Source organism: Saccostrea cucullata, unplaced genomic scaffold (assembly GCF_032062105.1).
Source record: "Saccostrea cucullata isolate Sc308-1 unplaced genomic scaffold, CSIRO_AGI_Scuc_v1 ctg47, whole genome shotgun sequence".
In the NCBI taxonomy this organism is placed as follows: domain Eukaryota; kingdom Metazoa; phylum Mollusca; class Bivalvia; order Ostreida; family Ostreidae; genus Saccostrea; species Saccostrea cuccullata.
The window spans coordinates 293,259-307,706 of NW_026936653.1; the positions used below are offsets into that span (position 1 = coordinate 293,259).

The following is a 14,448-nucleotide window of genomic DNA, read 5'->3' on the forward strand; positions in this document are numbered from 1 at the left end:
TAAAGCTTTTGCTCTAGAGTCGCGGAGTGGGTATATTTTATTTGCATGTAAAAATTGTAACATACGAGATGGTGATTTTAATGTGGAAATAGCATTGGAGTAAACTTTATCCCGACAGATACATAAATGCTTAGTTCTGTTCCGCTTGTTTTAAAATGTAAATTTTTATTTTAAGGTCAGACGAGACGTTCCTCAAAATCTGTTTTGTATATTTTCGTAATGTATGAAAAATATTCAAAATTTTAATTTTAAAATGTAAATTTTTAAAAAAAGCCAAACTTAAACATTTGAAATTTTAAATGTTTAATTTGCCCATCAAAGCCATGGTCAAACATATTCTAATTACATGTATATGAAAACTCTTTTCTTGAAAATGTTTTTCTCCAATTATTCATATATATAGCTACCTTTTTTTCTTGTTTTGCATTATGCACAGTACTAGTACTCAAATGTAGAGTTCTGTATGCAAAGTATGTTAGCACGTTGCATTATAACTCCAGGAAATTATGTCATATATGGAAGAATTCTAATAAATATTTGACATTCTGAAATCTAGACGAGGCCCAATTCATGAGTGGTCCCAGAATGAAGCAGCATCCGTACCTTAAGTTTCAGTTCAAGCATTCCACGACTAATCATGCAGAATGTTTTGAAAGCTTTAAAGCCGTAAGAACACATGCAATAACAGTTTCACCTTCATAACGACTATGGCCCTCTCCACATGAAGACAATCTGTGGCTTTAATGGCAATGTGTACACACAGGTGACGTGCTATCCACATTTTTACCGTAGCTTGATGATGCACCCTTTTTGTATAGAATGGCTTGAATGGTGAATATCTGTTTTCATCATCTAACTATGGATCCTACACATTTGTATTTTGAACACGAGTCTGTATCTTATACTAAAATGTAAAAGACTCTAAGATTTTAAAGATTTTCTTTGTTTTTATTTTGTTTTCATGAAGAAGCCATCATACATACCACTGAAGTAGTTTGATCTTAAGCTAAAAATCCAATCACTTTGGTACACCAGAAATAACATTACTAGAATTGAAAACTAAATGGAAAATAAGTAAAGAAAAAAATGCAACAGATTTAATTCTCTTGGAATAAAAAGAATTCCTGACTAATTGATGATTATTGATCAAGTAATCAACTTGTCACATAAACATGTTTTCTGATAAAGTCAACAAACAAAATGTGTTTCAATACCACTTTCAAAGAAATTCAAAAAATTGTAGGTTTTCCATGATTTGACAAGATCAAGAAGGACAACTCTTCTGCAACATGATTTTAAAAAGGCAGTGATGATTTAAATGTAACCCTAGAAAAAAATGCTTTTAAAAAATAAAGAAAAGGATTTTGAAAATTCTTTTGAAACACTTATTTGATTCTTATTACTCAGCACTGAAATGGGACAATTTTTATGGAATGTAAGTTATCTAATACATGGCAGATGTGCTTACATCATTGACAGTGAACATTGCAATATTCTGTTGAATGATTGGTCATAAAAATGTTTTTATCATAGCACTATGAGGCCAACTTGTTCATTTAATTCTTCAATAAAAAAGAATCTGTACACGATTATAATACAAAAAAAATCTGTGTGCTACAAAATAACTCATATATATACAAGAGGAGCAACAAAGAGGTGGTTGTTATGAATGACATGTCCGTTAATGAGATTTTTTTGAAACTTTTTTCCTTAGAGTAAACCCCAATACAGCAAAAAATTCTGTTATCTTGTCAAGAGATAACCCTGTCCTTAAGAAAAAAATAAACAGATCTTGCACAATTGATAAAATATTCAACCAAACAATTTGTATCGATATATACACACAACCAACAAATATTAAGTATGGGTACAAAAAAGTTCCAACAGTTGTATCTAACTCCAAGGCAAGATGGGTTAAATTCTGTGACTTTAAATGAATTAGTGAACCTTAATTACTTCATACATTCAGATATCTTAAACACACTTTGACAATGCGTAACGAAGGTGTTTTTCTTTAATAGCACTACCGAATTTGAATTATCCATCATAAGTGATTTAAACATATATCACACTTGAACTCTGGACAATATCAAAGGACAAAAGAAACAAGAAAACGTAACAATCTATCATCTACATTGAAATCTAACAATTTACTCTTCATGATCTTTTTCTGAATAATTAACTTTTTATCACCTACGACCGAGTCGAACTAAATTTTTGTCCCCCAATTTATCACTATTTGCTACAGTCCACTCCGGATCGTTGGGATCCTCACTAGTGTGTGACCCCGCGGAGCTGTTAGGAGACTCTGGTACACTGACCTGAGTCTCCACCGCATCATACGTTGTTCCTTCACTAACACTGGTCTCCTCCTCCAGACCATCGATTGAGTTGCTTGAGATTTTATTCCGGGTAAAGTAGGTACACGTCTCTACTTCAGGTTGCGAGACACTCACCTTCATTTCTTCATACTCTTCCTCAGAGAGTGGGAAAGACCTGACAGGCCAGGGTTCCACCAACTCTCCGTCATCATAGTCCATACTCATATCATCCGTGCCTACACTGACACTGTTCCTCCTCAAGGATGCAGAACTACTCCGCCGTCGGAACACTTCCTCTCTCAGTGAGGCAGCTAAGTTTGTGTGGCTGCCTCCACTCGAGGACAGAGTGTGGCTCCTACGTCGAGAATCGTCATCGATTTTCTGTGCACTGTCATTACCTTCATTGATGAGGCCCACCTCTGTAGATGCAGTGTCAGGAGTTAATGGTCCTGAATCATTTCTTGATCCTCGACTGCGACGACTGGGATACTTTATGAAAGACTGGAAACGCTTCCTCTCTTGGATTTCACATATATCATGCATTGCAGCAAAGAATTCATCTGATGTATTCTCAGTCTACAAAATAAAATACATGAATGTGTGAATTTTCCTTGCAGAGAGATCACTTCATATCACAATATAATAAACATACACGATACAGCATCCCCTTTTATCCAGGTTTGTAGCAGCAGCCTGTATTTGACCTTTGACTTCTATATATGACTGTCCTAATATAAAGCCTTGACCATGACCACTATGACATTAAGCCCTGTGCAGTTTAAAAAGTTCTGGGACAGTGGTGAAAACACAGAAATACTATCAGGCAGATCAATGTAAAATGTCCTGACCTTTTGTGTATAAAAAATGTCCTATGGGGTTAAAAATCAAGTCTCATGCAAGCACTCTAATTACTGAACTATTGAGACCCAGATATACTGACTGACTTTCAAGCACTGGTGAACCTGGTGACAAATATTTATTTTACCTCATCTGTGACCTCCTTGTTAGGATCTTCTGCTGTATTGTCCGTTTCTTCAAAATTCTCTGTAATATCTCGCCACCTGAAAAAAATTGATTACTTTAGTATGATAACCTATTTGTCCTACTGCCTTACATCAGTGAGATGTTTTCTAATCCATTTTTAAAATATCTAACAACTTGACAGCACACTTCAATGAAATCTGTACTACTGATAGAGTATAAAATAATTTATCTTGTACCAAAAACAAGTGGTTGCAATGTCAATATCATCTTTCCATATGTGAAACAATTTATATGCCAGTAACTTAATATGGAATTAGCAAACAGGCAAAAAACAACAGTCAACATACTTGGGTGTTACAATTTCCTTGTACTCTAATTTGACCACTCGTGTTGCTGAGGCAATGCTATATGGTATGACAATGTTGTCAATATCATATGCACTCTCTAAGCGTCTCTTTCTCATGGTAGCATCCTTCAGTTCCTTGAAATTCCCTGAAGCCCCGCTAGAAGACAGGAGGGTATCACGACCACAGTTTGCATATTCATCCTCATCATCATAGTCAGAAGGCCCAGACAAATGTCCATCATCCATACTGTCTTGTTTCAGGGCTGTGTTTAAATAATAAATATATGTCACTGTGCATTTGATCAAGAATTCTTATACATCTCTTCTTGCAAAAATATGCTTAAAAACATTAAATAAAACATTGGCCACTAAGACCTTTGCTCTCTTGTAATACCTATTGTAGCCCCACCCTCCCCAACGGGTTAGGACCTTCATTATTTAGAATCTACACTATCTGAGTATGCTTCCACATAAGTTTCAGTATATCTGGCCCTTTGGTTTTGAGAGAAAGATTTTTAAATAAAGAGATTTTTCCTATATATTTCAATGTAAAACTTGGATTCCCTATTGTGACCCTGCCCTAGGGTCATAATTTGTACAATTTATATACTACTCCAAGATACTTTCATACAAGTTTCACCTTTTCTGGCCCAGTGGTTCGTGAGAAGAAAATTTGAAAGATTTTTGCTATATATTTTAGTTTTATGAACTTTGATTCCCTATTGACATTTGATCATTTGATCAATCTTCAAAATAGTCTATTACCAATTGAAAGACTGTCATTTATTCTTCTCTTTCTGAGATCCGAGACTTTCCTGGTGGACTTCAGACTTGGTCTGCCTTTGGTGGGAGTTCTCCTCTCATATTTGTTCCGCAGCTCTGAAAATAAATCAGATATGCTATAGTATAAAGTTCATACATCTTTAAAAATTTCTCCAAACATTTTTTTAAATATGTACATAGTTTAATAACAGTAATGGTTACAATTTTTCATAATTCAGTTGTGTGCCTTAATCAATTCCACTACTACTAATTTTATTATCCAATGCTCCATATTTTTTAGATTTCAGCATCTATTACTCTTAAACTGCTAACTTCGTAAAACAAAAACATTACAAGTATGTATTACATGCATATGAACCATTCATTCTGCAAGAACAATTATGAATAGGGACAGATTTGATTCTGGAATGAGCTGCATGCAACACACAGATAAAATTTATAGATCTGATGATCAATCGGCTAGTGCTGTGCGATATTACCGGTTAACCGGTGTATCCCGATTTTGTTCTTCACAATACGTATCGTGGTATTTTTTTGTGAATACTGGTTCGGGTTCGACATGCTATAAATTGTTACAATCAAAGGCCTGAAGGGCCTGCGAGTTGACTCGCTCGAGTCAATTGAGCTTTTTAATACATCTGGGCACCATACCTTAATATATTTAGTTTATTTTGCATCTTAAGAGATTGAATATTATATGTCTGATCCATGTTCGGTTCATAAATAAAGTGTATATTGCTTTTCCTTTATATATACAGGTTGGCACTCATGGGCTTCCGTATTATTTTGACTGGATTCTATAATGAATTTAAGCACATTAGCTGAAGTGGTCAGTGTTATGAAGTAACTAGGTTAAAGATTCCCACAGCAAATCTGGATTCTAAAAATAGATTTTCAACAACAACTAGCTGCAGCTAATGAGAACAGCAGGTGTTTGTGAGAGGGAGTATTCTAGGTCAATTATAAATAAACTTCAGATGGGCAGATTAGATCCTCCTAACATGCTTGAACATATATTCATACGCAGTAATTGTACATCTTACAGGTATTTAATCAAAAATTTCTTTAAATGCATGAAGGCATAAATAATGTTACAGTATGAAATTTTATACAGTTTTTACCTCTTAAGTTTATACAATCACTCAAACCAAAGCATTTTTTGCTAGAACTATAATATTTGGCGTATGGATCACCTTGATGAATGCGTGATAAATTTTACAGCTCTGAAACGGCTATGTCGACAGGGAGTAGCTCGCTACGCGAGCCAACTCAAAAAGAGTTATTTGCCCTTTTCAAGGTAAAATAATGGCGGCAAGCAACGTGAAGTGTGATCAGAAACCAGAGACATGTCCCTTTCAAAAACGAAACAACAACAATTGTTATATGAAACCCCTCTTCATGTTAAAGCTAAATCTGAGTATTACAACTTAATTGAATTCAACAAGTTGTGCCACAAAAAACTTATCTTGCCACTTGCGCCGACATAACGCGATCAGGCAATTGGAATATCAACTCGAGAATACATGTAATTTGAGTTTGTGTTTTCATTTAACCTTGACGAAAAAGCAAAAAATTATTAAATATTTATATCGTGATATATTGCAATACAAAATCTAATATTGCAATATATCGCGATACGTTTTTTTAGTCGCGATACCCAGCACTACAATCGGCATTGACCATCAACATCAGCAGCTTTATCACACCACTTATCCATGTTATAAGATCACTGGTACATCATTACAAACAAATCAAATATTCCATCTGCAAAATCATAGTATTATAAATGCCTGAACATTTTACTCTAAATCCAATTCTATTCGGACTTATTCTAAATATCCTTAAAATCAATCTTCTCATCTTTTATACATGCCTGGTGTCATCTTGGAAACCCTGTAAAAAGAGACTTACTTGCTGAAGCCAGTAATGCCGTAGCTGCACCCTTTGCATATTTTGTCTGCTTTCTAACTTTTCCTCGCACAGAAGGTACCAACAGCTTTTGTCGTCTACAAGTTTAACATATAGCAACATTATCAACTGATAAATACACAATTTTCATTGCCTTCCTCTTTGCGCTCTCACTCTAATTTAGCTATTACTGAATTTAGAACAGAGTATCAGTATTATTTCAGTAAAGCTAGCCAATCACTTACTTTCTGTCAGTAGACAGGAGTTTTGTAGCTTTCGGTGGTGGTTTGTTTTGCCAGTCTCCACTCTTCAGCAAAGCCTCAAAGTGAATCGTCAGTGGAATTTCTGCAGGGAATAAAAGGTCAAAGATTTTTAGATCAAACTGTTTTCATTCAATTTCACAGGCATGGAGAAACAATGAAAACCACATAAGAATATTGCTTCAGCTGTACTATATATTGTGACTTGGAAATGTCTACATTTTCTTTTCAAGATACATTTTTTAGCTGATGAAATTCTGAAGGTAATATGTACCATATATAGTTCTTGTTCATGTGTTTCTTAGATGTGAACATCCACAGTACATTTAGTAAATGAGAAACATTTATAAAACTTAATCTAGAACAGTACGAGACCAATCATGCCATCCCTTGTATTTTCTGAAAATTGGTTATGGCCCAAAAATCTTTACGTATTTAGAATCCAGCTTAGCAGAGGGGTTATTATCATCATACCAGTTGTCTTAAATTTCCTAGGTATTAAACGGAAAATTATTAATTACAGGTTTGTATTGATCTAAAACAAATATGCTTTTCGTATTGATCTAAAACAAATAATATGCTTGCGTAGATACCAGGGTTAATGTGAGAGACAATATCTAGAGTAAAACAATGAAATCTTCTCCATTGCTTTGCTTTAGACAAAGGCTGTCACATGATCTAAATCTCAATCAGATTTTTTCCCAACTTATTTGTCTGCATATTAATATGTTTATGAAACAAAACTGAAATTATTCAACTATAATATTACCTTCATTGAAAGACAAAACTGGGTGATAGGATGGATCAAGAAGGGACACTCTCTCATTAACCGGCATGGTGTCAGCGTCCACAGTCTGTGAATTATTGTATCGCCCCCCACACATGGGACACGAAGAGAAAGGCGGAGAACAGTGACACTTCACCGTGGACAGGCGCGCGGCCTTACGAGAGACCTGATGCAGGCCAGAAGTCCGTAACAATTTCCTCTTCCTATAACTACGCACAGGCCGGCATCTGGCAGCCTGACAGGTAGCGTCCAGAAGGACTGAAGGTGGAGACTGTTCCACAGACGACGTGTCACCGGAAGGACCCGGTAACACCGACACATTTTCTTCCGTTGTAGAGGATGGATGCGTGGAATTGACAACACCATTCAAATTACCTTGTCCGTCTTTTAATTTGTTATCTGTCAATAAGTTAGACTGAATAGGTGTTAAACAGTTTCCTAATGATTGTGTTAATTTTGTTGCTTGACGATTAACATTGGTCATAACAGCAGCTATATTGCAGGGGGATCCTGATACATTCTTTGCATCAAAATCGGCAATTTTGGTTTCTATAGGTGATAATAGTTTTCCATTTGCCCTAGCCTGCCTGAGGCGTGCACCTAGCTCCTCCAATGAAGGAGGTTCACCCAAAACAACGCTGCCTTTATTATGCCTAATTTGTTTGTGAATATCACTTTGTTGACGTATTCGGTATTCCAAATCGGAGACTTGAGCTTGTAACCATGTCCATCGACACGCCACTGCTGCCCTATCTGATGCCCACTTCCACTCCGCCCGACGATGCCTGCAAAATTTAATGTTTGAAGTATTATTTGGATCATGATTTGACACTCAATTTTAACTAGTCTATTCATTTTCAATTTAAAGACAAATCATACAAGTTTATGTCTCGAAATATTAATTCAGTTCAATATATCAAAGTTTCAAAGCCCTTTCTCACGAAAGAAATATTACAAAAAAGACAACTTCGTACTTTCTCTGTTTCAAAATACATTATGGTTCATATATACCATTAAGAATTTTTGTGACCTACTAAATCTTAGATGTTCCCATTTTGCAGACTTGTATAGCTTATAGATTTTTCGGAAATTAATCACCGTTTCAAATCTTCACCAGTTTTTATGTACTTGTTGAGAACTGAAATTTTTTTGGTCTCCTTTTTCATATTTTGAGAAAAAGGTCCAGACCACAAGTGGTGTCATCAACATGATATAGGCACTGTCTACTTGGTTAATAAATATGTCATTCCTTAAATAACCTTTTCTAGCACATTAACCTTTAAATAATTCATAGTCATCATGTTCATGTTTTACAGGTTTCTTTTTTATGTCCTTTAATGTTAAAGAAATTCTGAGGAACTATAAAAACACACCTCGTTGTTCTAAAAACGGAAGGAAGTAAATGAGGTAAAAGAAAGAAACAAGTGACGCTTTGTATTTATTTGATGACTCAAGGTATCAATTACTTTCCTAGGTAAGTCCTCAAGGTAGACTGGCAACTCACACGGATCAATAACAACGTATATAATATATAGATACATAATGTTGACTCCTAATGTGCTGATCAATAAGTATTGATTTCAGGCACCAAATGAAGAATTCCACCACCTTCCAACCCTCCATAGATAAGATACATACTGATGCATATAAATGACATAGTATCAGACTCGCATGCAAGTGAATTGTCATTTTCCCCCTAAGCAAGTACATCACTTACTTTAAATAATTACATTTCAAATATCCTACCACTAACTTACACAATCATGACTATGCAATAATCATCTTCTTCATCCTATCTAAGCTTTGCATAGCTGCAACTTTCTTCCAAGACTTACTGTTCATTTTCATGAGTACAGTATATTCAAATATATAATCATTATAAATTACTAAATGTTTACTGCTAATAATATTTACTATACTTTAAAATGCAGAATGATTAGTATTATTGATTTTTTTTTGTTTTGACAATAAATTTCTTATTATTTAAATCCGAATTTATGCCCCATACTTTTTTAAATAAAATGATATTGCTTTTCTGAAGAATGCCTTTTTGATGAAGGACAGATTTTCATTTCTATTTACTTTAGCAAAGAATGTATATTAACCATATAAGTGTACATCATATATTCTTCTAAAACTATACATACTTTGTTTTAGCTGAGAAACCCAGAAGTGACTTAAATTCAATACTGCAATGAAGCAAATGAGGACAGGTGCCTTATATTTATGTTTTATTTTGTATATACTCTGGTTTAATGCTGGTATGGTTAACCTCAGAAATGAATAGACTATTATTGATTTTAGAAAATCCAGTTGTACTACAAACATTTTTCTGTTTATGGAGAAAAAAATTCTGAAGAAATTAAAAAGATTTTTTTATTGTGTTTTTCTCATTTTTGTATTTCATTCCAATTAAATCAGATTCTGGAAAAACACCTTAAAAATCAGTCTTTAATAATAATTGCATCAAATTAAATGATAACACAGATTATTCAGCAAACCTATTTACATGGGTTTCATGTTATGTGTGAATCATATGTAGCACAGCAAAACTGACAGAAAATGAAATTGTAATGTAATTAACTTTTTTTTAACTTTGACATTATCCATGGGATTTCCCAAAGTTCTATAAATAGCTCAAGGCTAAGTGGATTAAATCTGTGCTTCATGGTATCAAAATCAACCTTTATTTTTCTAACACACCATTTCAGCTACCTGTCCATTGTTAATTTCTTCACAAGGAGTAAGATCAGTCCTTTGACTAAAATCCTAAGGGCAAAACTAAGAAAGAGACCGTCTCAAAACCTATTTATACTACATCATAGAAAACCTATTTTCTTAGGGATATTAATTCCATGCTGTTTTCCTGAGCCAACTTCCCATTCTAAGCCATTTTAGGTTTAAAAACCCAAAAGCTTCAACAGGATTTATTGCTGGAGATCAATATTACTGAAGCTAAAAAATCAAAAACTACTCAATAAGCAATTCCTCAAAAAAATTACAATGAAGCGCATTGAAGTGGTAAAATTTTCCGTTCGAATGGAACGTTTTGAGCTATCTTTAGAACGTTTATTGTCATCTTATGACACGCCCATTTCTTTAGAAATGGATAACACGGTCAAATTGTTTCTTCAAATACCTGTAGAACAGGTTTTCCATAAATATAATAGCCAATGAAATTGACGGTCTAAATAAATACCGAGTAAACACGTGTTCGACCGAAACATGTGTTGTGGTAACTTCAATAGACACGATAAGTTCAAAAATATGTACATATTCCTTGCAATTTGTGTTTTACAGAAGCGGAGAGTCTCTAACTCTCTCTTCTAATTTTTTTTAAAGCTCCATTTCAGTGTAACTCATATTGCTTGTCGCGAAGAATGGGTGTCCTAAAACATTACGACGAATATTTCTTTCTCGTTTCTAAAGAAATGGGCGTGTCATTAAGTTGTAACTGACGTTCAAAACATGACTCAGAACGTTTCATCCAAACGGAAAATTTTACCACTTCAATGCGCTTCATTGTAAGATACCAGCATACCATGACTATTATCATCTTAGTATTATTTCCAAGACTTTGAAACTAACATCTTGAACGTCAAACACATAGACACACAAAAAAATCACAGATAGTCATAAAATCCTAGTGCAGTAGATTTAACACATGAAGTAGATATTAACACTCTATTATTTGCACACTTACAATGGTGGTGGAGGGATTTTTCTTTCTCTTTCATACTCATCATCTTCATCACAGCTTTCCCCTCCAGAACTACTTTCTGTGGCGTCTGAGTCCAAAGTGTCCAGAATGTGATTCAGGTTGGTTTGGAGTTGCCCCGACACACGGTTGGCTTCTTTGCAGATTTGTCCGTCTATCACCAACACACTTTGAGATGGCTTTTCCTCCTTAGCTTTTTTCTGTGTGGCGATGCGCTTGTTCAGCGCAGCCTGATTTTGTGTGGACTGAATTCTTCTCACCAAATTCACAAGGGCTGCAGTGGACAAACTCTTCACATCTTCACTTTTCAAAAGTTCTGCTTTAAGTTCTGAATTTGGACCGGATATTCCCATTGATCTATGTGCTACAGACTGGAGATTGCGATGAAGGAAGCTGACGTAACTCCCGGTTTGATTTCTAATGTGCGTCTCCAGCTGACGTCCTTGTAATCGACGTAATCTTTTCAGAAGTCTGTCTGCTCGTCTTTCCAAAACATGTTGCTTTTCACTAACCTCCTCACTTAGTTCTTTTTCAGACTTTATGGGATCAGTCTCTTCGTTTTCAATGTCAACAAATTCAGTGTCAATATCTGCACCATCACACACGTCATCACGAGCGACCTCTGTTCCAGAATTAACCGACGTCACCATGTCTGGTACAGAACTGACTGTATATGTTTGTTCTGGGTCTCCATTTTGCAAAGTATGGTTTACCGGATTGTGATCACCATTTAGATTTGTCAGTGTATTTAATTCAATGGACTTTTTCAGTTCACTTGCTGTTTTTAAACCATTCTCCTTCGGCATTCCATTCACAGATTCCAAGGGCTGGTTCATTTTCTGGTCACCAGAATGTTCGTTATTTTGCACCACCCCCAACTGCGGCCCAGGGTTTTTGTTCCTATTTGCACCTTTCTGAATAATTTTGATTTGCTTTATCTTTGAATTAAGTCCAACTGTTTTAAGAATACTGTTCTCAATTTGTTTCAAATTTAAAACAGAATTCAGAGTAACTTTACAGTTTGGTGTCCCTTTATGAATGGCAATGCTGTCTTTGTGCACCACCTCTACAGGTTTTCCTAAAGGCAGGCTCGAGGATGGGTCCAAGACTTTTATTTTTAATTTGGTCTGGGTCGCCACTGGATCAGTGAGTGCAGGCGCCATTGCAACAAGACAGCATACTCTTAGGGAAAGTGGAGCAGACATGCACTGTTAAAAGTCAGTATTTTTGAGAATTCTTTAAATAGAGGTGAACTAATTTTGCCTGATGCAATGGCATGTGGTTAGGATTATCTCACAGTGGTTATTCTCCAACCGTACATTCAGCATAGCCTTTATAGTTACTTTTCGTGAATACCTACAAAAGTAAAAAAAAATCGTAGCATTGCCATATTCCTATAAATATACATTACACATGAAATTAGCGTCCAGGAAATGGACTTTTTCGTTGACCTAATTTTAACCAATGCCAAACAAACGCAAAACAAGCATCGATTTCTGCTTATCAATACCTAGAACTACACATAAATTTTAAGTAATGATTTATTTCACGATTCCACTACATGTCAATCACTAGAAGCTTCTAAAATATCCATAAAAAGTGTTGATAAACACAGACTAAACAATAATCACAAACCACGTGATCTGGGCCACGTCCCTGGAAAGCGCATGTAATGTCGTCGTCTAAATTAATTTCGCATGCTATTCCCGACATAAAAATGCAATATGTGTACACAAAAATATAACTCATTAATACCATTAATCCTCTTCTTTTCTTAAGAGCATAAATCATGGTGGATCATATCTATTTTCAAGAGTTTCGCAATGTGCTTTTTGGTCCGCCCTTACAAACAAAATCCACCATAATGGCGTACAGAGGGTTTACAGCCAAGCCATCATATTACAAAAATGCGGGATTCATTATTCCGCTCGCAATACCAATAGTCATATCCCCCTCTAGGTGCTATTTAACTATTGGTCGATTCTGGAAGTTTCCCATAATCTATCTACTAAACACACTCCCTCGTACAGTATTCGATATTATTAGATAATAAAAAAAAAAAGCATTTCCAATTTTTATTGGTCTATTTATTATTTAATCTGTAGCACAAAACAAATTTCAATTAAATCACATATTCAAATCCATAAATTAACATTTGTAAAAAATATGATAAATACTGGGGAGGAAAATGCAATACCGATATTATAAATAAGATGACGCGCTAAAGCTAGGCACCTTGTCAAAATATTTACTCTTAGGGCAATTATGCTTCAACCTTTTCTTTTTTGAATAAACTGTTATGATTCTTTTTCCAATTCAATTTGACCTAAGAAAAATGATTATTATAAATTTTAATTTCAATACTTCATTGAAAAACGTTCCGAAAGTAAATTCAAGACGGGGAAAAGTCTTTTTTTTTCAAAACTGATAAAAAATCCTCCAAGAACAGGATCAGGGACGAAGCATCGTTTTTAAAAGGCATAACAGAAAAAAATCGTTGGGAAAAAAAGAAAGTAAGGAAAGAAAGACAATTCTTCAAACTCCAGAATAACCTATAATTTCCTGTTGTGTGTGTGTGTGTGTGTGTGGGGGGGGGGGGGGGGTTGGGGGGTAACTTTCTTTCACAATCAGATCTTTTTAATCCGTACACAGTTGTACCAATTTATATGATTTAATCATGCTACAACAAAAAAGTTTCGTAAGTAAAATGTTATGTTTGGGAAAGGGGTGAGGGCAAACGTGTGACCTTTGAACAGTATAATATATTGTATTTATAAAATAGTATAAATTATTTACCAAAGAAATTAAATGTAACAAAATAATAATAATTAATCTAATCTGAGAAAGGTAGATTTCGGAAATTACTAGTATATATGTGCAAAAAGTAAAACATACAGAATGTGTAGCTCTATGATCCACGCTCTTTTTTCTATAGCTTCTTAATTCTCTCTCTCCCCCCCCCCCCCCCCCCCCCCCCCCCACCGAGTACGTTAATATTGCGTATATTTGTTGCTGTATGGTTAAACTAACATTATATTACAAATTCTGAAATATTATAAAGATGAAAATAAGTATCAAATATACGACTAAAATGATATACTCAGTATACATGCATTAAACTTTTGTCGTAGGAAACCGAGTTTCATATATAGTTATTGCTTGTTTTACCTACCGAAAATAAAACATATATAACTCTGTTTTTTCCTTGTCTAGACTAAGTAGCAAAAGTCATTCTAAAATTAATAAGGTTTTTTTTTTATCATAGAGAGTTGAATATTGAAGAATGTTCAAAGGAAATTAAAAGGTATCGTTTTGGTCTGTATCAATATATCGATATATCG

The 14,448-nt window shown here is 34.8% G+C and overlaps 1 protein-coding gene across 2 annotated transcripts; it reads right to left on the minus strand.

Annotated features, from left to right (window-relative positions):
• Positions 1 to 927: 927 nt before the first annotated feature.
• On the minus strand, positions 928 to 13,016 carry LOC134246136 (KAT8 regulatory NSL complex subunit 1-like). Of its 2 annotated transcripts, none has more exons than XM_062728421.1 (9): positions 12,863 to 13,016; positions 11,093 to 12,463; positions 7,372 to 8,174; positions 6,588 to 6,687; positions 6,346 to 6,440; positions 4,417 to 4,530; positions 3,653 to 3,914; positions 3,319 to 3,382; positions 928 to 2,897 (listed from the first exon to the last, which is right to left on the minus strand). In XM_062728421.1, the coding sequence occupies exons 2-9, from the start codon at positions 12,310 to 12,312 to the stop codon at positions 2,190 to 2,192; spliced, it is 3,366 nt and encodes a 1,121-aa protein (XP_062584405.1). In that variant the 5' UTR covers positions 12,313 to 12,463; positions 12,863 to 13,016; the 3' UTR covers positions 928 to 2,189. The 2 variants fall into 2 exon arrangements, with proteins under 2 accessions (XP_062584405.1, XP_062584404.1); XM_062728420.1 differs by having other exon boundaries at positions 3,307 to 3,382.
• Positions 13,017 to 14,448: the final 1,432 nt, after the last annotated feature.

What these genes read in the sequence shown, in the direction of transcription:
- LOC134246136 (XM_062728420.1), bottom strand. Translation starts at nt 12,312, where the DNA reads ATGTCTGCTCCACTTTCCCTAAGAGTATGCTGTCTTGTTGCAATGGCG. An exon ending in AAATGACAGTCTTTCAATTG is followed by an intron (nt 3,915 to 4,416) that starts GTAATAGACTAT and finishes ATTTAAACACAG; the next exon opens with CCCTGAAACAAGACAGTATG. An exon ending in AAGGAAATTGTAACACCCAA is followed by an intron (nt 3,383 to 3,652) that starts GTATGTTGACTG and finishes AATTTTTTTCAG; the next exon opens with GTGGCGAGATATTACAGAGA.